Here is a 27,677-nt window from a genome sequence, read left to right as displayed (position 1 = left end):
GCATGTCTTCATTCACCTTATTCACTGGATCTGGCTCTTTCCCAAAGTTAAAACAACCATGGAAGAGAAATGTTTTGAATTGATTCAGGATATCAAGGCAGCCAGGACAGCACAACCGAAGACACTTCTAGACTTGCTTCAATAAGTGGCAAGAATGATGCGATAAATGTGTTTGAAGTGATAGGGAGTATTCTGAGGGGAATAAATGGTAGTGAGTCTTTACTGTAATACTTTAAAAAAAAATTAAATTAAATGTTCACTATACCTTACTTTGTAAGGTAATTCACACAATGTGAGCACCATTCAAAAAAAGTCAGGTGAAAATGTACTTTCAATTTTGTCTTACACATGATAATAGTGTAACAATAAAGTTCAAAGGAAACTAAGCAACTCCAGGCTTAGAACTATAGCTGAAACCGAGAAGTAGGTAGTCCCAAATTGTGGGATAGAATTACCCACACGGAGCAGAAGGACAGTGATGGTTTGGGTTATGCTTAGCAAAGGACTGTGAGCAACCTAAAACTACATTGTTCAACACAGAGGAAAAACAGCAAGGAGAAGCTCCTGGGGGCAACAAGAGCCGTTTTCCCACATATGGAAAACTACTGTAAGAATGAGAGGACAGACTAGTTCCAGAGGGTGGTGCTCTGACACTGTGGTAGAGATTTCAGAGGCAAAATTTAGCCTCAGTATCTTGGGATATTTTTTATACTACTGGGAGCACCCAAAACCAGAAGCCCCTGACTTCAGAGGCTGTGAGCTTCTCGTCAGTGCAGGTGTTCAGAGTCAGGAAGACCAGATGTCAGGATGCTGAGGAAAGGACTTCTGGGAAGAGGGGAAGGAGGCAGAGCTCAAGGACTTCATGGTTCCCTGGTCTTCAATGAACCCCTAAAACTGTCTTATTTTTATTTTTTGTTGGTTCTGGGGACTGATCCCAGAACCTCATGCTTGCTCTGCTACTGAGCTACATTCCCAGCCCTTTTTCAATTTATATATATTTTTTTCTTTTTTTTTGGTACCGAGGATCGAACTCAGGACCTTGTACTTGCTAGGCAGGCAGCAGAACCACTGAGCTAAATCCCCAGCCCCTTTCAATTTATATTTTGACACAGGGTATTGCTAAATTGCCCAGGCTGGGTTTGAACTTGTGATCTTCCTTCCTCACCCTCCCAATCAGGTGGGATTAGCTTATGCCACCATGCTTGCCTTGTCTTTACTTTTTTAAGAGGTCTTTTTCCTCTTAGCAAGTCCTATGTCATAACACATGAAGTATTTGTACCTATAAATTCTGAGTGCGTATTTCTATGTCTATAAAAATAAACTGCTGGCTGGGGATTTAGCTCAGTGGTGCTGCACCTGCCTCACAAGCACAAGGTCCTGAGTTCTATCCTCGGAAAGAAAAAAAAATAAACTTCTATGTGATGTTCAGTATATGGTTCTGTTATGTAAAGTATAAGCAGTTAATACTACAAACGATAACAGTTACAAAGTGGTTTTCTTGCTCACCTTTGCAGATGAAACAATTTGCCTGGCTTGGCGTCGTGACAAGTGATCGATTGTCTTTATTAGCACGTCTGGATCAGCATTGGCCAAATGCATTAGACTTCTGTAACCTGTGCTGTATAACTGTTTTGCTCGACCCTGGAAAGCATCACAGATATCAGCAGGATCAGAATTTGGGATAAAGAAAAAAAATGTACATGTAAAACAGGAATAAACTAAGATAACATAAATATGGCATAATTTTTTTTTTGGGTACTGAGGATCGAACTCTGGTCCTTGCGCTTGTGCAGCAGGCAGCGAAACCACTGAGCTAAATCCCCGGCCCAAGATAACATAAATATGAAGAGATGAGAATCTTGAAGAAGCTTCAAAGATGCATATAAGTGGTTGCAATTTGATTACAAGGTAGCTTAAGTCAGCTAATGTGTGCTAAAGTCAGAAGCAAGAAACTGATTAAGCATTTAGGCCAGTGGCATTATTTCAGTTCTGCAAGCAAAATGTTCCAGTCCAATATTCTGTTAATGTTAATGACAATATTTTGAAAATGTTCTCATCGTCTACTCAAGAATCAATGGTGTGCATGTGTGTGTTTCTCAAGCAGGACTAGGAACTAAATAATCAAGAATAAACTAAAAAAAAAAAAAGAAGAATAAACTGAAGTTGAGGGTTGATTGAAGACATAAAGCTTAGATACCAGATGACAACCTTTTCTTGTCACTCTTTTAAATAAGAAATGTCCTGCCTCGCAAGCGCAAGGACCCGAGTTCGAGCCCCAGTACCAAAAGAAGGAAAGAAAGAAATGCCTCCTTGCCACATTATCATAAACAAGCACAGAGCCCACATCTCAGAAGGTGATTGTTCACTGGTTTACGTGGAGGACAGATGAGATTTTAAGCACAAGTGGTAGCATTCTCATTCTTGGGGACTGTCCCTCCTACTCCTACTGCTATGTATTGCTTTACAACTATGCTTTTTCACTGGGTCTGCTCCCCAGTTAACAGTGGATTTCTGGGAGACCATGGCAGCAATTTATTTAAAAAAAATAAAGAAGCCTCCCCAACAAATAAGCAGTAACTTATAAGCAAGCTATCACTTGCCCTGCAGCCAACTGCAGAGAATACCAAAAGCTGATTTTTCTGTTAGAAATAACGTCACTGTGGAAACTGGAAGTTACTGACCTCTAAGACACCAGTGACTTCCATGAGTGGGATCAGCTCTGCCTTTACGCAGTATGTCAGCTTCTTGGTAAGTTCCACCAGAAGGGCTCTGTAAACCCAAAACTCTTCAAGCTCCTGTGAGACTCAGAGAAATAAATAAATGTAACTTTTGGAGCATATTTCAAAGTTCAGTTTGTGAGACAGGGGCTTGGAGAGGATGTTACCTCATGTAAATGCTGGATCTTGGCTAAGCTAGGAGGAAAGATGAGTCCAAACAGAATTATTATGAGTAAATACAGCAGAGACTATGAAGAATTTGATGGATTAGTTTTAGGAGGAGAAAAAAGGTTGAAAGTTGAAAAATAAGTCAAGAACTCTATTCATTTTTATCAAAACATCAAGAAGTCAATGTAGTTTTTCTTTAAGTAAAAACAAGCCCTACCTCAGAATTTATCCTGAAGACAAAATATTAGATATAGATTCAAATGCAAGATGATGTTCAATGCACTATTTAAATACATAAATACTGCAAATCATGAGTCAATAAGTATTAAAGTTAGGTGGGATTTTGCCTTTTAAAAAATATATATGTCGGGCCAGGAATTTAACTAAGTGGTTCTGTCGCCTGCCCCGCAAGCGCAAGGACCGGAGTTCAATCCCCGGTACCAAAAAAAAAAACACACAAAAAATATGTATGTCTGAAATTTTCTATTATAATAGTTTTCTCAGTTAATCAAGAAGCTGAGGCAGGAGAATCACAAGTTTGATCCCAGCCCAGACAACTTAGTGAGACTATCAAAAAAAAAAAAAAAAGAAAAGAGAAAAATAAAAGATTTGAAAAGAATGCAGCTTAGCAATCCCTGCATTTAATTTCCAGCACTGAAAAAAACTCCCTTTCTGGCCTCTGGGTTTTGGTGGGAACATGTGATACACAGAACAGCATTCGCAGCCACCTTGTGACCACAGAGGAAGCAGTCCGTCAATCTATATGGAAGAGAGAGAAGAAAACCTGGAGCAGCTGCTACCACCAAGCCTGGGACTGCTCCTGTTAAAGAAGATAACCATCACCCTCATTTGTTAGACCTCTACAGAGCCTTTCCTATTACCTGTAGTTAAAATCATCTTCATTAATACAACTGGAGTACTATTTTATACCCCTTATATGACTTTTTAAAAGAAAAAACAGGCCAGGGGTTTAGCTCAGTGGTTCTGCCGCCTGCCTCACAAGCACAAGGACCCAAGTTCGATCCCTGGTACCAAAAAACCAAAAAAATAAAAATGCCATTTTTGGCCAGGGACTTAAGTCAGTAGTTTTGTCACCTGCTGCACAAGCCCAAGGACCCGAGTTCGATCTCTGGTACCAAAAAAATTAATAAATAAAAAAATAAAAGAAAAAAAAACTTTAAAGTAGTAAAAATGGATAAATGAGAGCACAAGTTGTCAGCTAGGATTCTTAGATTCAACCATCAAATTATAGCTGTTTTTCAAATTCTACGTATAATTCTTTTATTTGAGCAATTTGGTAAGGCTCAAATCCTCACAGTCCTAAGTGAAACAAAGGGAAAGACTTTCAGGAAAAGCATCTTTAAATACTATTAAAAAACAACAAACACAGAAAACTTGATAAAATACATTATTACACATAATTTTTATTTGCTTAACTAGCATATACTTAGGTAATGTATATTAACACTTAAAAATCAGCCTAGTAAAAGATGTTTAGAAAGGCAAATCTGCTCTAATAGTCATCATTCAGTCCAACATTTTTGGGTATTTACTCCCTTCATTAGCACATGTGATAGAATTATCATATACATACAGAGAATAGGGAGAGTTAAGAGAGGAAAAAGGAAGTAAAATTTAAATTTAGGAAATAGAGCCGGGTGTGGTGGTGCATGCCTATAATCCCAGCACTCAGGAGGTGGAGGCAGGAGGATTGCCACAAGTTTGAGGCCAGCCTGGGCTACACAGTGGATTCAAGGCCAGCCTGAACTACTTAATGAGACTGCCTCAAAAAAAAAAAAGAATTCATGGGGAAAACAAATATGGAAAAGGTTACTTACTATACCACCCAATTAGAAGAAATGTAAATGTACCAAAACAATGGCTTGCATTATAAATTCAATTTAAAAATTATCTAGCTTGGAAAATCTAGTTAACTTTGTTGTGCCCTATTTAAGCAAAGATCTATTTTTAATTGGAGCTTTAAACAAATCCATCCCAAATGGACAAGGCCAAAATAAAGTTCTGAATTACTTTATACAATAAACATCTGATATTGAAACCTAACACAGCTGCCTGACACTGGGAGCAAATACTGTCCCTGGGTGTGGCAGTCAGGAGGACAGAGACTGAGCAGTCACATGGAGGTGCAGGACAGGGGTTACTCCCTCTGCCAATGTCCTACACATTCATTGCTCACAAGAAAGATATTCACACAGAATCTACAGCAACAGAAAACAGTTGTTTTAATAGTTAATTCTAAACACCTGAAGCTATTAATGGGTGGCCCTAAAAGTAGGATTAACTTGGCACTTTCCACTTCTCTATTAAGCGTTCCAGTTGATTTAGTAATTTCTATAATTTTACCATAAAAATGTATATAGTACACTGTAAGCAGATATAAACAAAGGTAGACTTCAAATAAATTCTGAATGCTCAGAAATAACATAATTCAATGCGACGACATGCTGATTAGTTAGGAGGTCAGTAACAGAACAAGAGGCACATAGTCCATGTTAGCACTCCAGTGGAATTACCTCGCAGAAATGTAACACGCTGGACGAGAAGGAGGCAGCAGCAGTGAGCAGATTTTGTATAGATCCGCGAGGAAGATTAAATTTTTCAGACACATTCCAAACGTTGGTCTCTTTGAGCAAGGCATGGAGGACAAAAGAGAGGTAGAGCCTGTTGACAGTGTCCTTGTCTACTTTCTAGAAAGAGACCATAAAATAAATGTATTTAGGCTAAACTTGGTAAAATTACATTCAAATTGGACAAAAGTTAAAATGAATGAAGTTGTAGGGCTGGATGGCAAGAACAGAACGATTCCATAGATACAAATCTGATTTCTAACATATGTACTTTACATTAAATTATCATTTTTCTGACCACAAAAAAGACACAGCAAGTTATTTCCAATTTAAATTAAACTTCCTTCTGTAGGTAGTGCAGTGGGTTGAATTATGCTCTCCTAAAAAATCAAGTTCAAGTGCTAACACCCAGTACCTAAAATGCAACTTGACTTTGGAACAGGATTGCTGCAATGTACTGTATTTAGTTAAAGATTTCTAGATGAAATCACCTAGGACTAGTAGGCCCCAAATTCAATGACTGGTGTCCTTCTAGGATGAGGAGAGGACACAGGAAGCCATGTGGGATGCAGGCTGGAATGGAGAGAGGCATCTGTGAGACAAGGAGCCTAAAGGTGGCAACCCCTACAGCCAGGGCAGGAGAGGCAGGCTTCTTCCTTAGTGCCTTGACAGTAATCACTGCTGCAAGACCTCTGTTCTGCATCTCTGGCTTTCAGAACTGGAAGAGGATGGAGGTTTTGTCTGGTTTTTGTGTATTTTGGTGTAAGGGACTGAACCCAGGGCCTCTGCTGCAGAGCTACACCCTAGGCTGTTCCTCTTGATTTCGCCTCAGATTGGCAGGAATTTGTTACAACAGCTCTAGGAAATACAGTACACACAGGGAGGGACCTGGGGGATCCTAATTTCTGGTGGTGCTTCTACAGTAGGAATGTGTATGACTGTGACTGTAAGTTAGACAAATGCATGTAGATAAATGTGTTAAGTTTATTATAGTGTAAACTGAGTAAATATTATGCTATGACTGCCACATGGTCATGAGAAATAATTGTTTCCAAAGTTAAAATAATGAGAGAAAAGTGCTTCCTGTAGCTAACAATTTCTGTTTTGTGTACCTGCTTTTCCTGTAGTGTCTAGTGACTGCATAAAGTATTTCATTGTAAAAAAAAAAAAAAGTATTTCATTGCTAGTGTAACCTAATTTGGAAAGTAACTCATGCTTAAAATCAAAAGAAAAAAATGAACTTGAAAAAGTAGGTATATGATATAAAATTTAGTTTTTCTACCCAAGTGTGGTGGTGCACTTGGAAGCCTCAGCCAGGAGGATTGTTAGTTCGAGGCCAGCCTGTCTCAAAAACCGAAACCAAAACCAGAACCAAAACTGTATCTTCTACTCTAGTAAAAGAATGTTTGAGATGAAAGTTAGGGTGACATACTGAAGGACTTATAAGTTATAGGCTGTGCATGCTGATACTGGATCACTCTTTTTAAAAGCATTAAGATGAAAAGCATAAGAATTGAATAGCAAGTAGGATAAGGTAGCTTTTTAATTTTCCAATTTTAATGTACCTTTATTATTAACTATAAATTGAGCTAATACAGGTTTTGTTTAGAATGTATTTCCTAAACCAAGAAAAATGGTATCTTTTTTACATGGTACAATATCAATTTTAAGATCTTTTGCAAGACTTGTTAAAACTGGGAGGTGGCTCCTTTTTTCAATATGGCAAAATCAATTTGATTTCAAGTAAATATAATGTTCTTTAGAATTTCCAGTAATACTACCTCTAAAATATTAAATATTAAACTAGTAACTCATTCATAATTAAGATAAATTCATACCCTACTACTTTAGACATTTAATTATTAATTTAATCAAAATGTATTGACTAAAAATTAACAAAATTAAATTCTGGGTTTAAGTTTAAAGATATGCATTATTCTAATAAGATTTTGCTGTTTATTATATGGTTCTGAATCCAAACTAATATGATTTTTTAGTTTACATTCCAGTTTTAATAAAAGGTCTGTTTTAGGAAATGCTTTCACTCAACATTTTGAAAATCTGAACAACATACTCATTTCTAAGGTAAAAGAGCCAATGTACAAATAGGAAGAATGAGAATGCTTCAATGAGATAGCTTAATTTTATGATATAGCAATGTGTGAGATAGGTGCACTGTTCAAATGTAAGTAAACATCAGGTTTCATTTTTCAAAATGAAACAGGATTACTTACATAAATTTAAAAGATACAGGGAGAAAATGGCAAGCAAGATAATTAGGTTTCAATGAAAACTGGATTAACAAAACAAATTAAAAATAAAAAAAGCACTTTATGAAAGGAAAATTATATTAACTTTAAGAAGTGGAAGATAAGGTCAAAGAATTATTGCTACTTATTTTAAACAGTTTATGCTGTACAGTAAAAGAAACCACTGAAAGAGTGAAGACACAACACATAGAATGGGAAAAAATTTTTACCAACTACTCCTTAGACAAGGGACTAACATCTAGAACATATCAAGAACATGAAGAACTCAAAAAACATCAGGTATCCAAATTTAAAAACTCAATCCAAAAATGGGCATCTGAAGTGAACAGACACTTCTGAGATGAAGTAGTACAAACAGCAAATAAATATATGAAAAAATGTTCAACATCATTGGTCATTCAAAAGATGCAAATTAAAATAAGACAGATTCCACTCCAATGAAATAGAAACTTAGCATTGTTTTAATGAAGATGATATAATGGCATTAATTTTGCTGAATGAACTTAGTTCATTATTTAGGAAGAAAAAAGATGACAGTACCTTCCTGGTGGCTTGACCTGATGCCTTCTTCGCAATGTAGCTTTCAGAGACTCCAAGGAGAGAAGCTACATTTTGCTCAGCTGGACTGAGTTGACTAATCTGCACAGGAAAAGAGTAAATTTAAAAAATCAAACTGTAACTTTCAGAAAAATCTACCATTTGAACCAAAACTCCTATTTGAGATCACATTTTTGTGATTTTATTTTAATTTTAAAGGAGATGAAAAATAATATAAATTTATTTGCAGTATCACAAGTTTTTTTAAATACAGCATTAGAATATAACATACTGGGCCAGGGATGTAGCTCAGGGGCACCCACACCTGTCTGGCAAGCACAAGGTCCTGAGTTTGATTCCCGTACCACACACACCCCAAAAAAATATAACATACTTTAGTGGAATCAGTCTTAAGTGGCAAAATGACCCTAGATCAACACTAGATCACATACTGGGTGTGACTGAAAAATACGATGACTGTTTAATTTTTTAAAAATTTATTACAGTAAAAGACACATTGCCATGAATCCTCCTCAGAATAATCCCCCTTGTTTTGAACACACTTATCCCATCACTCTTGCCACTTTATATAGCAGTTCGGAAGTCTTCTTTCCCATCTTTAGGTGTGCTATTGTAGCTCCCTCAATCCTGAATTGATTTAAAGCATTTCCCTTTCCCGGTCATTGCGATTTTGGGGAAGAGGTGACCTCTGTCTCTTCCCCTAAATCACAATGACCGGGAAAGGGAAATGTTTTTCGTTGGCTGGCACTAGGCAGCAGGATTCACCATATTCTGATTATATCTTATAAAGATACTCATGAAATTGGACTTCTAGAACTACTTCAGAGTGGCAAGAATGATGGGATGGATACTGCACTTGAAGCACTTGAAGAAGGAGTATTTTTTTTTTTTTTTGGTACTGGGGATTGAACTCGGGACCTTGAGCTTGCGAGGCAGGTGCCAGAACCACTGAGCTAAATCCCCAGACAAAGCAGGAGTATTTTGAGAGGCATTACTGGCAATGTGTCTTCTGCTGCAATAAATGTTTTTAAATTTAAACATTCACTGAGTATTTCAAACACTCCTCATACATATAACTGTGGCCTGATAAGATGATATAGGCTAGTGACATCATAGCTGTGTTCATTTAAATTCACTCTGAGGTGCACACACTGATGAAACTGCCTAACAATGTACTTCTTAGAACATATCTCCATCACTAAATGTTACTTCTTAGAACATATCTCCATTACTGTACTTAAAGACATGGCCATAAGAACTGGCCTCCATGGACTGTGATGATGCTTAATGCTGGCAATGGCTGGGGAGAGAGGAAAGAGGGAAAGGTTCTTGAAAGAAACTGCATTATATAGTACCACTTTTTTGAAAAAACACCTACAGTAATTATTTTCAAATATGACATTAAAAAGGAAGTGAATTTCCTGAGATTAAGAACTACAGAGTAGGGGATTAGGAGTGTAACCCAGTGGTAGAGCACATCCATGAAACTCAAGGCCCTGGGTTCCATCCTTAGGATGAAAAAAAAAAAGCTATACATTGTTTCTGCCTACTAAGTGTTCATTCAGGCATTCAGTCCACCTGTGCACAGTAGAATCATAATAGGCTGTACCCTGCCTTGGTTTTGTTACAAGAGGGCCAGTTCCACCTTGCTACTGGCCATAAATGAATATCCCCTTGTAGTGATTACCATCTTTAGGCTTGGGGCATCACAATGCTTGGCTCTGACACAGCTTTCAGATGACTAAATTCTCAGTCATCAGCTACAGCTTTTCCTGCTTTCTTTACACTGTAGGGATTAGACGAATCTTGGCAGAACTGTCTCTGGGGAAATGGGACCAGGGATAGTCCTTTCATCTATTTTGTTTTGAATATATTTAATAGAAAAGTAATGCTTGGGGCCAGGGATTTAGCTCAGTGGTTCCGGCGGCCTGCCTTGCAAGCGCAAGGTCCCGAGTTCGATCCCCGCTACCAAAAAAAAAAAAGAAAAGTAATGCTTGAGTCAAACAAACCAAAGATACTGCTACCATATGACTATTTTAAAAACTGAAAGACAAAAGCCCCAATTTCAAATACAGTATTTGTCAATGGAGAAAAAAGGTAAAATAAAAATCATATTATCCTTAATAAGCAAAGGCTAAGTTGAAAAATCGTCTATTCTCACCTGTCTGAAGTATATCATCCAGTCAGGGTCACACTGAGAAACCAGATCATAGGGAGTTGTCAGGTAGATTAGATGAAGAAGGTTTTCAAGTACCAGACCTTCAAGACCCTTCTTCAGGTCTCTGTAGAGAATGTCACAGTAAGCCAGATCTATAGTTCCTAAAAGAAAGATAAACATAGTCCATCTTTACTAGGGAGGGAAATGTGAAAATTATAAGAGTAATGTTATTAATATGAAACTACAAAGGCACTTTAAAGAAAGAATAACTTAATTTCTATTTTTCCTAGTACATTTCCTCAGGTTATAATGAGATGTAAGTAAAATCTTACCCTTAAAAGAAGCTTTCCCCAATTTGGTAATATGAAAATTACAATGCAACTCTTCTTCAGACTCTGGATTAGGGCATTTTTGTAGGAGTCCTTTTTCTGTCAGGTATCTAAGTGATTCGACAGTTATTTTCCAGAGACTTTTTTCTTTCAATAAAATCTTTTGCTGAACACCAAAAAATGTACCATTCATGAAGCGATATATGTCACCAAGATTTGTTGCAATCTGAAACAATTTAGGACATAATTGGAGCATTTTCCTTAATTAGAGGCATCATTTTGTACACTAATCAAGATGATTACTCATTTCCATACAGCAAAGCTACTTAAATTTAAAAATAAGTATAAAATCTAATCAGTGGTATGTATAATTTTATAGGGGGATTTTAAATGCTACTTGGTGTTCAGATGTAGAGTTGACTCTGAATTAGAATAATCTTTTGTTAGCCAATTTCAAAGAAATCAGCATGTAAAACTAAAATATGGTCAATCAATAAATACATTGCTCTCTTACAATTCTGATGATACTTCAACTGAATAATTTAAGTAGTTATTAAACCCATATATGGAATAACAAAACTTATTATGGGGCACAGACATTTTTCTATTGCTTCTCTCTTCCCTTTTAAAAAATCATTATTCTTAATGTAATATTCAATTAAGCTAAACTACACTTTGAATACATACAAGAACAGATACTCGGTTTGTGGATCATCAATGTAGTTTCTGTACTATTTCCTACCTGGCTGATTATAGGTAACACTGTGGGAGGCCAGTGGCTGGGTGGGTGGGGATGAAACCTTTACTCTATCCCTTTACCTTATTTTTTGTGGTACTGGGGACTGAATTCAGGGCTTTTCCTCAGAACTAATCCCAGCCTCCCCTTTTTTCCCAAGCCCTTTTAAACTTTTCTATTTCCTTTTTTTTCATGGCCTTATTGGCAATATTTTCCCTCAATTTAAATTTTTTTATTAGTACACATTTCCCTTTTTATTTTTTGAGACAAGTTCTCACTAAGTCACTAAATTGCCCATGTTGGGCTCCAACTTGCAATCTTTCTGCCTCAGCCTCCCAAAGTGCTGGGACTATAGGCTGTGTAACACCACACCCAGTGCATGTTATCTTTCTATCCCTCCCTGAAAAACTTTTGTAACATAGCTATTTAACCCTGCCAGGCTAGCCTGTGCCTTTGATCTGGCAATTTCTCAAGGCTGGATTCTTCATGATGCCCCAACTTGCAAGTTCAGCCAGACCCAAGTCCAAGGTCAGTTTCAGTAATGCAGATATCTACAAGAGTACCATCCACATGCCAAGGACTGGTGAGGCACTGGGACTCAGTGATCAATGAAAAGAAAGGGGAGCCTTGCTTCTGCAGGTCATTCATTCTGCTGGGGCAATGTTATTAGCCAAACACCTGTACTAACAAGAATACAGTTATAAGCTGATAGGTTCTGCTAAAGGAAGGAGACAGTCCTACGAGCACAAAACAACAGACCGACTGGACTCAGGCACAGGGAAGGCTCCCTGAGGAAGTGATGGCTAAGCAAACCTGAAGGTGAGACTTACTTAGGTCAGGCAGGGGCTGACAATGAAGCTGGACACGGGGCGGGAAGACGGACACTGGGATGTTCATCTGCATCTCCTGCCCTCACACTGCCCAAATTGAAGATCTTGCCCTTACTCCCCCTCTAACCCTATCCCATCCAGTCCAGATGACTTGACTTCTGCTTCTGTTCCAACCCAACAGATTCCCTGGTTATCAGCCCTGTCTAGAATTCCAACCTCCTCCACAAGCAGAGCACCACTGTGAGCTCCACTGTGAGGCATGGGAGGAGCCCTGCCAGCTGGTCCTCCTGGGGCCTGGCCCTGCTCGCTTGAGCTCTGCTTCCTGTGGGGAGCGCTGATGGTGGGTGGAGGCCTGCTCGGCTCCTGAGCTGCCTGCTGCCTGGACTTCTGTGGCTGCACTCGAGTTATTAAAACAATCTGAGTGAAACAGCTATGCAGGGCCAGGATGATAAAACCACAGTCCTCTGGCCACGTCAGTTCCCTGTCTCCTAATTACTCTGGGTGCTCTGGTGTCACGGGAAGTCCTGAGTCCCTCCATCAAAATATAGCAATTTTGGGCCGGGGATATAGCTCAGTGATTTCACTGCCTGCTGCGCAAGCACCAGGACCTGAGTTTGATCCCTGGTACCAAAAAAAAAAAAAAGAGAGAGAGAGAGAGAGAAAATATAGCAATTTCTACAAAAAAAAAACTGTTGTAATTTTATTAGGATCACATGGATTTTTATTATGGATCCATTTGAGAAGTAACATATGAACAAAACTAAATGCTTCAATTCATGCATATGGTATCTTTTGCCATTTACTTAAGTCTTCTTTAATTTTTCTCAGCAGTGTTTTATATTTTTCAGTTTAGGAAAGGGGGGCCTTTGAAATAGGGTCTGTTTACGTGGATCAGTTACAGCTTGCATAAATTTTAACTTTATTACCTCAGTCAAGAGTAGTAAGATTTAAAAGTACCTTTAAGCCAATCAAAGAGAGAAACAAAGTTTGAATTCCCTTGTTGAATTCCTGAACAAGATGGCTATAACAGTTTTCTGGTGGTCTGCTTATTAGCTCCAAGACCTACAAAAGTAAAAGCAATATTATGTTAGGTTTTGTGTTATTATTAAAAATAAATAGGGTTGCCGTTGCCTGCCTTGAAAGTGCAAGGTCCTGTGTTCAATCCCCAGTGCTGAAAAAAAAAAATGGTGCCTAGGGATTTAGCTCAGTGGTATCGTGCCTGCTCTTGCAAGCACATGGTCCTGAGTTCAATTCCCCGGTATCAAAATAAATAAATAAATATTAAAATGTAAAAATAAAATTAAAAAAAATGTGTTCCATGTAAAGGTTTTATACTCTGCATAAATCTTATAAAGTCAAGGAGAAACCAGACCAGACCAAACCAAACCACCTAAAAAGATGAAATAATAAGAATTTAACAGGTATCCTTATAAAATCAAGAAGATAGCTGGATCTAAAATGAAAAGACACTTCTCAGATGAAGAAATAGAAACAATAAATAAATATATAAAAAAATATTCAATGGACTGGGGATTTAGCTCAGTGGTGTTGCTGTCTGCCTTGCAAGCATAAGGTCCTGAGTTTGAGCCCTGGTACCAAAAAAACCCCACAAAACTTTAAAAAAAAAAAATTTCAACATCACTGGTCATTTGTGAAATGCAAATTAAAACAACACTGAAATTCCATCTTACTCCAGAAAGAATGGCTTCTATCAAGAATCAACCAATAAATGGGGGCTGGAGATTTAGTTCAGTGGTGCTGCACCTGCCTCACAAGCACAAGGTCCTGAGTTCAATCCCCAGTACTGAAAAAAAAAAAAATCAACCAATTACAAATGCTAGCAGAGCTCCTGGGAAAAAGGAACCCTTTTCTACACTGGCGGGAGTGTAGACTGGTGCGACCACTATGGAAATCAATGTGGAGATTTCTCAAAAAACTAAAACTAGAGGTTCCATTTGACCCAGGACCCAGCTATTTCCCTTCTTGGTATCCTCCCAGAAGAATTAAGAACATCAGACCACAGTGATATATGCATAGCAGCACAGTTTGTAATAGCTAAACCTTGAAAACAGCTCAAATATCCATCAACTGATGATAAAGAAGATGTGGTTTTTAAAAAATACAATGAAGTACTACTCTGCCATAAAAAAGGATAAGCTTGAGACATTTCTAGCTAAATGGATGCCCCTTCAGACCATACTCTTAAGTGAAATAAATCAGACATACATATTTAAATACCATATTGTTTCTCTGGTGTGAGAATCTGAAAGTGGAAATAAGGACTGAAATGTATAATAGAAATTGAGAAATGGGAAGAAAATGTTCAAATGGGAAGGGGAACAAGGAAAGAGGGAGGGAAAAAGGAATGAAGGGACAAGAAATAAAGTGAAAATAGAAGGAAAAAAATGGAAACAAAGCTTTTGTGGATAGGGAGGGGGACAATGGTATAAAATTAAATTAAATTTTAACAAAAACAGAAAAGATAGCCAAGTGTGGTGGTACACACCTATAATCCCAGCACTTGGGAGGCTGAGGCAGGAAGATTGCTGCAAGTTTGAGGCCACCCTGAGATACACAGTAAGTTCAAGACTGGCCTGAACTACAGAGTGAGACTGTCTCAAAAAAAAAAAAAAAGATAAATAGGGAAAATACTTTTCATTACTGAAATGTAAAAATCTTCAAATTGCACTTCCTAATTTTTTATCATATAGGAGAAGGATGCATCATATAAAAAAACATTAAAGAAACATTAGCTTTTAAAAGATGATCTCATATGAGGGATAGACCAAAGACTAAGGGGGGAGGGGACCCAACTGACCAGATTGAGCATTACCTTTTGCTTGTCTTTTTCTTGCAATATAAGTATACTTTCTCCAATGGTATCTATTCCAGCACGACCAGCTCTGCCAATCATCTGCTTATATTGACTCCTCTTCAAAAATTCTTTAGCAACGTAGGGAGCTCTTAAAATAACTCTATGGAATTCATAAAATTAATTAAAAATGACATTCTGCCTACGGCAATAGCATCTATTTTAAAAACTCTTTATATCTATGTTATTAATTTAATAATATATTATCTCAAAAGATAAGAAAATACATGTAATTCTTATAAAATTCTTAGTAGTAACCTTTTTATCCATTATAAGGAAGTTAAGGGCCAGGGATTTGGCTCAGTGGCATCGCGCCTGCCTTGTAAGCACAAGGTCCTGAGTTCAATCCCTAGTACCAAAAAAGAAAAGAAAAATTCAGGAAGTTACCTGAAGCTCAGCTAAGTGGCTTATCTTAAAGTACAAAATAAGTAGCTGCCAGAATCATTTGGACTCAATCTGCTTAGTTAGAAATACTCTGATCAAACTGTAGCAGTAGACTCCAAAGTTTTTTGATTTTATACTCCATAAATGAAAAATTTGGCCATGCGCCACTAACACATGGATTTTTATTTATGAATTTATATTAGTTTGAACAGATTTCAACTGTTTTGAACTACAAAGTGAAGATTTCAATCATGTTCAAGTATACAGAAGTCTGTTGTCAGCTTTCCTGTCCAAAGGCAGGAGAAAGCCTGTCATTTACTTTTACTAATCAACCTACTCCTCTTTTATTTGTAAATCTCAACAGACAAGATTACCAAACACTTAAAAGAAAACTAACAGCACTTATAAGGAAAGTGAATTAAAAGAGAATTCTTGGAAAGTAAAAAAATTAAAATTTGTTTGAAAATTGAACTAAAAACTAAATAATAAATGAACATAGTTAATGGATACAGTTAAAAACTGACATTTTTTTTTTTGGTATTGGGGTTCGAACTAGGGACCTTGCGCTTGCGAGGCAGGTGGTAGAATCACTGAGTTAAGTCCCTGGGCCTAAAAACTGACTTTTTAAAATATGGAAAGTAAAGGTGATGAAAATGTGTAAGAAAGAGAGTTGAAAGCTCAACCTAAGAGACCTCAGCTCTAAGTGAAGTTACAAAAGCAGAGAAAATAGATAGATGATGGGAGAAAGAAATAAAAGAAATAACCCTCAAAAGTTGCTCTAAGCAGAAAGGTGCAGAGCTTGAGATTGTGAGCACCTACTGAGTGCTAAGCCTTATGAGTGAAAAGCAGAGAAACTGGGATTTGGGGGATTGCAGAATCTGACTTCCTGCGGTCAAACGTTGGCCCTGAAACTCACTGCTGGGAGTAAAGCCCGGCAGGTTATTTAATTATCCTCGCCACACCGTCTATAAAGTGTGGGTAATGAGTGACCTTCCTTTCCAGAGCTGTGAGGATTGAGGAAGTCAATGTGTTTAACATCTGCAATTATTATAACATACTATCTTGAAGTGCCAAGGTTAAAAACAAAGGTCTAAAAGCTTCTGGAGAGAAGAAAACTGCAAATCTATGTAGAAACAAAGATTAGTAGGGCTGGGGATTTAGCTCAGTGGCACTGTGCCTGCCTCGAAAATATAAGGTCATGAGTTCAATCCCTGGTACCAGAAAAAAAAAAAAAGAAAGAAACTAGTAACACTGGCTCCTAGAAGACATGGAACAACATCTATAAAGCCCCCAAAGGGGGAAAAAATAATTAAGCCTAGAATTCTTTTTCTAGTGCAGTATTAAAGTGTGAGGCTAAAGTACAAACATTTTTAGCTATTCAAAGAATGAATATTTTTATTACCAGGTGCAGGAGTTTAATAACAATTACTGAAAGATGGCAAAAGTTTAAAAATGAATCATAAAAGGAAGATGTAGCATAGAAGAGGCAGTGTAAGCAAAAAACCAGTAAAATTTACAGGTAAATTTCTTCCCCCCACCCCCCAGTACCGAGGATCAAACACAGGACCTTGCGCTTGCCAGGCAGGCATGGCACCACTGAGCTACGTTCCAAGCCCTACTGGTAAATTCAATTATTGTTTATAAGATGAAAATAACTACAACTAAAATTCTAGAGCCAGGGCATGTAGCTCAATGGTAAAGCACTTGTCTGGCATCCCTAGGACCACAAAAAAAATTTTAAATTTAAAAATAAATTTTAAAAAAAGTCAAGGCAGTTGCAACATACATGGGGCAGAGAACATACAAATGTTACAACTCCTGTTATGCTCAGGGAGAAGCTATTAATTCTAAAGTGATGAAAAATATTTTGATTACAAAAATATTTTGATATACTCTTAAAATTTTAAGAGTAACCCACTGGAATAACAGAAAGAGGATATATTGCTTCCAATGTTATTCTCAATTGTCTGAAAGGTGGAAAATTTGTCAGTGACAGAGACTGAAAATAAAAGAATAAAAAATGTACCTGGCAAAAAATAAGACATGGTATTCAAAGCAAAATCAGTAAATAAGGAAAAAAGGTCCTATTACACTGATGAAAGTACAATTCTGCAATAATATATTTAAAGTAAACCTTTATCTAACTAGTTTTGAAATACAAAAAAGAGGGTCGGGGATTTAGCTCAGTGGTTTCCCTGCCTGCTGCGCAAACACAAGGACCCCAGTTTGATCCTTGGTACAAAAAAAAAAAATTGAAATACAAAAAAGAAAAACTTCTAGAAATGAAACTGAAAAGTATGTAATAGCTATGTATAGCCAAGGAACCAAAAATAGTAAGAAAGGCCGGGGATTTAGCTCAGTGGTGCCGCTTGCCTGCCTTGCAAGCACAAGGTCCCGAGTTTGATCCCCAGTACCAAAAAAAAAAAAAAAAGTAAGAAAATAGAGAACCTGATATAATTAATAACTGTGATCTCATTGAGTCATATAAAAACTGCATACCCTATAGAAAAAACATACTCATGAAAAATTTAAAAGGGGAGTAAAAATGATCAAGATGGAATATGTATATGTACCAATTCTCCAAGATGAGTGTAGTTATTATGTGTAATATATACTAAAAAATATTAAAAACTTTTAAAACATTATTGCAGTGATTATTAGGAAAAAATTCACAATATCAAATTACAAAGATCATATATCAAATCAGTCATCCAAGCCTACAGCTTTGGTAATAACTGAAAATGTAATCAAGGATTTGTACTAAAGAAGACATTAGGTGTGGTGACACATGCCTGTCATTCCAGCACTTGGGAGGCTGAGGCAGGAGGATGGCCACAAGTTCAAGACCAGCCTTGGCTACATAGTGAGACCCTGCCTCAAAAAAAAAGATATTAGACGCAAGTGGTCTTATGAACAGTATTCCACGGTTTCAAGGAAATCCTTAATGTTAAATAAACTCTTTCAGATGACAAAAATGGTAAAAAAAAGTTTGCCAAGTTCTCCTACACAAGGAGAACTACAGACCCTAATATCAAAAACTGGATAGAAGGATGGCATTCTAATACTAAAAAGTCTAATGTTACTTTTCATTAAAATATTAAAGGAAATAAAGCAATTAACTGAGCAAATATTTGGTAACTTCTCATCCTGTACTGAGAATATAACAATTAACTCCTTGCAAGCTAGGAAGGGCGAGCTCTGTGCCTGGCCAGCAGCTCCTCATCCCCTACCTCCGCGCAGGCAGGTTGATCCCTGTTGCCAGGGTGGACGTGCAGGCGAAAAGGCAGAGGACACCGGTGGAGTACGCCTCCTCCAGTAGCTTCCTCTCCTCACTGGTGAGGCCGCTGTGGTGGTAGGCGACTCCAAAGGGCACAGTGCGCTTCAAAACAGGACACAGGTGGCCCCCACTGATGCTCCTCAGGTTGTTAATCAGCTCACATTTCTCTTTCTCTTTGTGCTTCAGATATTCCCTGGAAAAAAAGATCTGTGAGAAGCATGAACTCTTGATTTTACAGTGATAAATTCTTATCATTTTCATCTGAGTAGATGCCATGTACACATCTGTTATATATATGGGTTTTTTTGTTTTGTTTTTTGCAGTACCAGGTATCAAACTCAGGACCTTGTGCTTGTCAGGCAGGTGTGGCCCCACTGAGCTACATCCCCGGCCCTATATAATGTACTATATTGATATAAGTATGTAAAATGTTCTTGGAATTTCCATCTGACTTCATTAACTCGGTCTTCTTGTGGATTCGAGAACCCTATAAAAATCTGACTAAAGCTAATGAAAAACACAACTATTCAAATAAAAATACAACATTGTGCATAATTTCAGATGGTTCATAGAAGTTCATTCCCACAATTCCTATGAATCCTTGGACACCAGGTTTAGGCTCCTGCTCTAGATGTTATGACTGATTTTTCCCCACAATATATATCCTTAAAGGGCATGCTTTGTTCTATTTCAAGGCATAAATTTTCCTTTCTGAAGATGGACACGTGTTAAATCATACTACACGGTTATGTGGTAAAGTACTATCTAAATACTAGGACTTTAGAAACCTCAATTAATATCCTAAATGTTAATATCTCTAATTACTTCAAGTATCATAACACTTTAAATTTTTTAAGGAAAAGAACTAATTCAAGTACCTAAATCCTTTAAATTATTCTAAGAAAATGAATGATTTACTGAGTGTATTAATACCTTATTTTAAGAAAATGAGTGATTTACTGAGAATACTTCAATGGTAATTCATCACTGTAATAAAGATTATCTGTTACCAAAATCAGCAACTCCTTGATCTTATCCCAAATATCTGTACCATTCAATGAATTTAATTCCACAGCAGACAAATCTATGATAGTAAGATTGGGAAGGGAGATGGAGGATAACTAGATTAGAATCCAGGTTAATGGTCTCTTACTAGTGTATAGCCAAGAAGTGAGAAAAAAAGGTAAAACAACACAGAGGACAAACAGATGCAGAAAAAATATTCACCTATTAGTATTTAAAGTCACTTTATACTTATTCTGGGCAAAACAGAGCCAACATTAAAGAATCATAAAATTTCAAACCAATAAATTTCTTAGGTACTTAGGAAATTAAACTCAAACATCCACACAGTGTAAGCGTGAAGTTGACCAAGAAAACAAAAACTACGACATTTCATTCCTGAGAAGGTTATGATGAAGATGACTTGTCCCCACAGTGATTAGTCCTTTGATTAGTTCACTGTATGTTGGACTTGCCTGGGTCCCACTCCCAGAGACTCTGATTTGTCTAAAAAGTAACATGGACATTGAGATTTTTAAAGTCATTGGAATTTTTTTAAGCGAATCAAGGTGATTCACTGAACTGTCAAAGTTTTGAATCACAGATCTAAAACTTTACTCTGGTTAGCCTTCTTTTAATGTAACCTTGGGAATTTTCTATTTTAAATGTGAATTTCACAGTTAAATTTTCTTTCTTCAAGGTCAATTTCTTTAGAATCAGTAAAAAATATAATGTTATGCAAGAAGTAATGAGTACTCGAGAAACAGGCTATATGACCTATAATTCATGATGTAAATAGAACAGAATATTTATAAAAGATTAACATACTTTTTTAAAAATTTGCATAACATTTCTGCTACGTTTTCACAGTTCTTCTTACTGGGACAAAAAACTAAGCAGGAATAATTGGGTATAACTTCTGTCACCAATGCCACCAAGTGATCGGGATCCATCTTTTTCAGGGAATCAGAATACTGCAAAAAAACAAGATGTAGGAAGCAGGGAGTTAGTAACTATGAAAATCTGTTGTTTTTTACCACTGTAATTTGAAAGATAAATTAAACCACCCATAATTCTCAGGCAGGGATTTAGCTCAGTGGTTCCACTGCCTGCCTCGCAAGTGCAAGGTCCTGAGTTTGATCCCCAGTACCAAAAAAAAAAGCCACCCATAATTCTGAACTTCTCATTTAGTTAATCTGATCATTTAAAGAAAAGATGAAACTCATTTTAAACATCAAAATGCTAAATTTCACCTTCCTCTTAAGATTATTTGCTAAAGATTTGTTTGTTAGGTATATTCAGTTTGAAAAAAAGGAATTAAAAAAGTGAATTAAATTACAGAAGTGAAAATAATTGATGTTATTGATAACACTATTACATGTCCATTCCTACCAAAGCAGAACAAAAAAATCCACAGAAAGAAACAGATTTATCCTTTTTTGATTTGTCCTAAATAATAGTTGAAGGGCTGCATAAATAAGATATGTTCTTTATTATTACCAATAGTTCTCAAACACACAGATTTATTAATACTTTCAGAAACAAAAAATACTATAACACTGAATTAGGACAATTTTTGTAACATGCAACCATGAGGAACTTGGAAAAAAAGGTAAAGTTATTTAAAATTCTCCTCAGTTCCTTTTACTTTACTGAAAATTAACATATAGATTTAAAATATCTTATAGAATTCTAAACCTGTTATAAAATTCCTTTCTCCCTTTTTAATATCCAGCCTTTTAAAAACTTAACTGAAGCCAGGCACACCTATAATTCCAGCACCAGGGAGGCTGAGGCAGGAGGATTGCCCTGAGTTCAAGGCCAGCCTGAACTGCATAGCAAGATCCTGTCTCTAAATAAATAAATAAATAAATAAATAAATAATAAAACAAAACAACAATGGGCTGGGATTTAGCTCAGTGGTTCTGCTACCTGCCTCGAAAGTGCAAGGTCCCAAATTCTATCCCTGGTACCAAAAAACAACAACAATAATAAGGGCCGGGGATTTAGCTCAATGGTTCTGCCACCTGCCTCGAAAGCACAAGGTCCCAAGTTTGAACCCCAGTACCAAAAACAACAACAATAACAACAACAACAACAACAACAACAAAAACAGAAAAAAAAATGTGATTGCAGTACCAGGGACTGAATCCAGGGCTTTCACACCGAGCTTTGTCCTTGGCCCCTTTTTAACTTTTTTATTTTAAAACACAGTCTTGCTACATTGCTGGGGCTGCGCTCAAATCTGTGATCCTCCTCCCATAGCCTCCCAGAGTGCTGGAATTACAGGTGTGCACCCCTAAGCCAGGCTCCTTTTTAAATTTTTTTGTTTTGAGATATGTTCTTACTCAGTTGCTCAAGCTGGCCTTGAACTTGTGATCCTTCTGATATTAATGGCAGTCATTAACATTTTTTATTCCGATACATCAACTATATGGACTATAGATTATTCTTTGTTCTTGCTGCAGATTGAATAAACATTTACAGGAGAGGTTTCCAGATTTTCTTGGTTCACAGAGTCCCAAAGCCAAAAGAAATATTTAAGATTTATTAATTAGTCAACACCTTCATAAATAAGTACTTCCAATTTAGTAGCCATCTGAATAAAAAATATTTTAATTCTTCAATAACACAATGGCTCATTAATAGGATGTGCACACAATGATAGCATCTTACAATCTTTGGACTGAGACTGGACACAGCCATCATCATTTCAGACTGGTTTTCACATGATATTTACATTCAGAAAATATAAAAACTCCAGTTTCAAAGAAAGGAATATATTGTGATCTGACATTAAAACTGGAAACTGGGGGTGGGGATGGAGCTCAGTTGTGGAACACCTGCTTAGCATGTGAGGCTTTTGATCTTCAGCACTAAACAAAACAAATGAAGGAGAGCAGGGAACTAGCTATGTAGATCCAGTAGTTTGTATGTTGTCCAACGCATGCCCCAATCAGCCATTTTTCTCAAAAATGTATAACCACCCAATGGCACCTATGTGAATCTTCCGTGGTGCCCAGGACACCTGGGCACAAAGTCTGGGAAGCTGAGATTTCAGGATTATCAATATTACCTTATAATGAAGGAGGCGTGAAAAAGTCATGCCGCTTTCAGCTTTGCTGTCTACTGCATATATTGTATGGTTTATTTTCAGATATTCTTTTAATTCAACCTGAATTAAGAGGAAATTTGAAATTAGTACCATATATTAATTATTTTCAGTTTTAAATTTTGTAAAATATGAGGTAAAAAGGACAGCTATATAGGGGTGGGGATTTAGGTCAGTGGTTCTGCCGCCTGCCTCACAAGCACAAGGTCCCAGTTTGATCCCTGGTACCAAAAAAAAAAAGAGGCTCTTGCAAGGACAGCCATACAAAGATTTTAGCTTTTCTGAGATAGCTAAATCTTTTTTTTTTTTGCAGTACCAGGGATCAAATTCAGGATCTTGCGCTTCCGAGGCAGACGTGGTACCACTGAGCTAAATCCCTGGCCCCGAGATGGTTAAATCTTAAACATTCTTCAACTTAAAAGTTCTTACTTTATCATTTCTTTTTTTTTAACCATCTTTTTCCCTTTAAATCAGAATAGGGATTAATATCCTTGAAAAAATATTTTTGAGTTAAGTAGTCACATATCCAAAAGGAAACCAGGCACTTTTGTATTTGTTACAAGAAGTATAAGTGATTTATGGTCTTTACATTCTTTGTTAAGGAGTTGTTTTTTCTCAAGATCTAATATTTTCTGTTAGTTACCAGTTGTAATTCTAAATACTACCATATTATTTTCAATTTCAGTATTTGTGAAAAAAATAGTTTATAAACACAGCTCATTACACTTTTGAATGGATAGTGTCTACTGTGCTAAGGTCTGAAAATATTTCTTTTTTTTGGTACTGGGGATCAAACTCAGGACCTTGCGCTTGTGAGGCAGGCTCGGTGCCACTGAGCTAAATCCCTGGCCCTGAAAATATTTCTTAAAAATTTATATATTTGGTGTGAATGTAAACATATCAAATTTCAAATTAAAATTTGGTGATTTGAAAACCTATTTGATACAGAACATTCAGGCAGTATATGTCCATTACAGGCTACTTTCAAGTAATGAATTATATTTGTTTACTTTCTTTAAGCAATTTGGGAATGCTGTTACTGAGGAGTTTACATTTAAATCTATGTTAAGTCTTTTTTTTTTGGTACCAGGAATCAAACCCAGGGCCTTGCATTTGCCAGGCAGGCAATGCACCACTGAGCTATAGCCCCGGCTGTTAAGTCTTAATTTATTAAAAAAGCATTACAATTACCAAAGCATAGATATTTGAAAATATTTTCAGATAAAGTTTTTAAGGTGTCAATAACTCCAAATATGTCTCATTGAACTGTAGTCAAATGAAAAATTTACTTTAGAGAATAAGAAATGAAAAAATGAGATATGAAAAAATTCATTCCATAAATGTCCCCTGAGGGCTCAGAAGCCAAGCACTGTTCCAGATGCTACAGACTCAAGAGTGACCCCAGCCAAGATCCTGGCCCCCAGAGTTTACATCCACTGTACACAAACCTGAGCAGAGTCACGGTGACTGGAATTAATGCCCTTTCTACTCCACAGAAATGTTAAATTACCATATTCACTGCTTTTATTTCTAAGGTGAATACACAACAAGTCAATACAGTGCAAACTTTAGGTACATACATACTGGTCTAAACTGATTGCTGTAATACTCTGCTTGAAGGAACTCCTGCAGGTCCTGGACATTGTTTAACGTTGCACTCATACCAATAATTTGAGTTGTTTCTAAAAAGGAAACAAAACCTCAAAGTAGTAAAATGTGTTATTATATCATAAAGTAATTTTAGCAACATTTTAATGCTCTAAATTCTTCCTAAGTGATCTGGGAAAGAAAGGGGAGGGAAGGTAAGAAAACTGCAAATACACGTTGACTATCCTTTATAGGAAATGTGTGGGGCCAGAAGTGGTTCAGATTTCAGCTTTTTCAGCTTTTTGGAATAGTATCTTAGGAAGGTGACCCAAGGTGCAACACAAAACCCACTTATGTTTCACATACACCTTATACACAGTCTGAGGGGATTGGACACAAAGTGTTTAGTTTATCTACTTTTTTACTGTGACTCATTACATGTAAGTGAAGTTTTCTATTTGGCTTTTGGATTTTAGATTTTCTGATTAAGGATAACCAACCTGTACATTACCAGACTATTAATCCTGAAAGGCACTATTTAGAATTTTACAAAAATTTCAAACTTGAGGGGTGGGGATGTAGCTCAGTGGCACAGCACCTGCCTGGCAAGCATGAGTCCCTGAGTTTGATTCCTGGTACCAAAAAAGAAAAAAAAATTCACACTTGGAAAGAAGTAAGATATTTAAGGGGGCTAAGCAAAGATCTGAGTATAAATCTGTGTATTGCTGTCTAACTGGATCATCCTTATGCAGAGTTACAATAAGCTCCTGAAGTGAGGCTAGAGACAGAGGTGGAGTATAGGACACAGGGCTAGATGAGCTCCGACCTCTTGCCACATGAAAAGTTCTTTAGGAGACTTGCTACTAGGTTGTCAACTTCTAAAAACTTTTTTAAAAATAAAAGTAGTGTAAAGCTCATGGAGCTGTATGACTTCATGGGCAGTACAAAGATGGCTGCTTTCTAGACTTAGCTATTGAATTAAAATCCAAAGCAGCCTTCTTAGCAGAGGTTTCTTCATGCTGCTATCTTATACATAGAAATGCACATTCGGATGTTATCTGAAAGGGAAGTGCTGCCCCTTCACAATCCATAAGGGAGACAATGAATCTAGTGTTAAGAGTAGAAGACTAAATCGAGAAAGGCCTTGCTATGAACTTTGGGATTTACACAAATAGAGGGAAGCGATTACAGAATGAGAAATAGTACAATGCACTAAATAGGTCTGCATCCGGGAAAGATCACTGTACCTGTAACAGACAAGTCAGGCTTGGGAGCAGAGAGGGCAGTGGTCAAGACCAAAAGCAGAGGAAGAGTTTGCTTTCTGTGGCAGTCTAGGTGAGAAAGAATGGTGGGGGGAAGTCAGTAGTCAGAAAGACTTGAAGGAGAGAATTTAAAATATATTCATGAGGTAAACCAGAAAGGATTTGGTTTATTGACAGAATAAGAGTAAAGACTGTTAAGACTTTCCCTAGCTACTTGGGAGGCTGACACAGAAGGATTACTTGAACACCCGAGTCCAAGGCCAGTCTGGCCCACACAGTGAGACCCCCAACCTTTAAAACAAATCTTGGGCCAGAGATTTAGCCCAGTGGTTCTGCAGCCTGCCTCACAAGTGCAAAGACCTGAGTTCAATCCCCGGTACCAAAAATAAATAAATAAATAAATAAACAAACAAACAAACAAATCTTAAGATTCTGGCTTGGCTGGCTGGCTGTTGAGTGGTGGCTGGGAACTCAGGCAGAAGAATGGGTCTGAAGGAAATGAGTTAGGCTTTGGCCAAGCCTTCAGTAGGAGTGTCCACTTGGCAGATGGTATTACTAAGAACAAAAGTGTGACCTGAAGTACAGATTTGGAGCCAGCAGTACACAGGAAGTACTTAAAATCAGGAATATGGATGGCAATTAATTGTAGGAAACAAGGGATCAGACCATGATAAATTTACTGTAGCACCAATGCATAAAATGAGTAAGCTTAGAAAGAGATGTACAGAACAAAATCAAGAAGGAAAAACTAAACAGGCTAATTTTATTCAACTATCTATTAAGTGTAAGGCACTGGTAACCAAAGGACAAAGTTACACAACAGCAAACAAATGTCCATTACGTGGTGGGTACCTTGTTAGATGCTTTACAAAGATTAACTCTTGCCATCTTTGCAGCAAGTCAGTGAAGATGGCTTGACTCCAGTAACCCATATGTGACGTCGAAGGAAACAGGAACAGGTAATAAGACCTCCCAGGGCCATGCACCTAGGACAGTGAGCCAAGATTCGGATCTAGCTTGAGTCTGTCCTCAGTCAATACGATGTGCTGTCTATCTCTCATTGCTAAGGCAGAATTACACAGAAGCAGTGTGAAAGCCTAGAGAGAACAATGCTTCCACACCCAAAGAAAAAAGAATAAACAGATACCAAAGAAAAACTAAGACAAAGACAGTCAGTGTACACTTAATTTGAGAAGTGGATGATTATTTCCTCTTCCTTTTTTTTTCTTCTTCCCCTGTTTTAAGGTGTATAGAATTTATGACATTTGACATACCCTATATTTTCTTGTTTATCTGCTTATCATCTGTTCACACTCACTAAAATGTAGGCTAAAGGCAGGTATAGTACCTTATTCTTTTATTCTGTTATCTCTAGCACTTAAAATAGTACCTGCTGGCACACAGTGGTGTTCAATAAATAATGTTAAAATAAATGATTATAAAATGCTACAATCTGCTGTCAAAATTTTAAAACAAATTTTGGAGGGTTGGAGGGGTAGCTCAGTGGTAAAGCACTCAAATGAGTGAGATCCTGGGCTCAACTTGCAGCACTTTCTCTCCTCAAATCATTCTCCCCACCATCACCACCCGGGTGCTGGGGATTGAACTCAGGACCTTGTGCTTGCACGGCAGGCATGGTACCACTGAGCTAAATCCCTGGCCCTCCTTAAATCTTAAGGTTTGACCTTTACAGCTAATACCTGTCTCATATGTAAGTACTGCAAATCCATATCAATACAGGGATACATTTAAAATACACATTTCTGTACATTTAAAGACTACCCAAAAAACAAAACAAAACAAAACAAACAAACAAACAAAAGACTA

The 27,677-nt window shown here is 37.1% G+C and overlaps 1 protein-coding gene across 2 annotated transcripts in view; it reads right to left on the bottom strand.

The window, feature by feature from the left end:
* The window catches only part of Helq (helicase, POLQ like), a 48,774-nt gene that overhangs the window by 8,511 nt on the left and 12,586 nt on the right, over window positions 1-27,677 (bottom strand). For both annotated transcript variants that reach the window (XM_004872334.4, XM_087199334.1), the window contains exons 6-17: window positions 24,586-24,683; window positions 22,966-23,064; window positions 20,718-20,863; window positions 18,841-19,080; window positions 15,188-15,329; window positions 13,312-13,416; window positions 10,792-11,014; window positions 10,463-10,620; window positions 8,284-8,382; window positions 5,420-5,593; window positions 2,682-2,795; window positions 1,507-1,641 (exon numbers count right to left, since the gene is read on the bottom strand). In XM_004872334.4, the coding sequence (XP_004872391.1) occupies window positions 1,507-1,641; window positions 2,682-2,795; window positions 5,420-5,593; window positions 8,284-8,382; window positions 10,463-10,620; window positions 10,792-11,014; window positions 13,312-13,416; window positions 15,188-15,329; window positions 18,841-19,080; window positions 20,718-20,863; window positions 22,966-23,064; window positions 24,586-24,683 (1,733 nt within the window). The remainder of the gene's footprint in view (window positions 1-1,506; window positions 1,642-2,681; window positions 2,796-5,419; window positions 5,594-8,283; window positions 8,383-10,462; window positions 10,621-10,791; window positions 11,015-13,311; window positions 13,417-15,187; window positions 15,330-18,840; window positions 19,081-20,717; window positions 20,864-22,965; window positions 23,065-24,585; window positions 24,684-27,677) is intronic.

This window comes from Heterocephalus glaber, unplaced genomic scaffold, assembly GCF_053883595.1.
Source record: "Heterocephalus glaber isolate CG9 unplaced genomic scaffold, H.glaber_assembly_v1.0 deba00001698, whole genome shotgun sequence".
Classification (NCBI taxonomy): Eukaryota; Metazoa; Chordata; class Mammalia; order Rodentia; family Bathyergidae; genus Heterocephalus; species Heterocephalus glaber.
The sequence above is the reverse complement of the archived record's forward strand: the minus strand, read 5'-3'. Positions and strand labels throughout refer to the sequence as shown.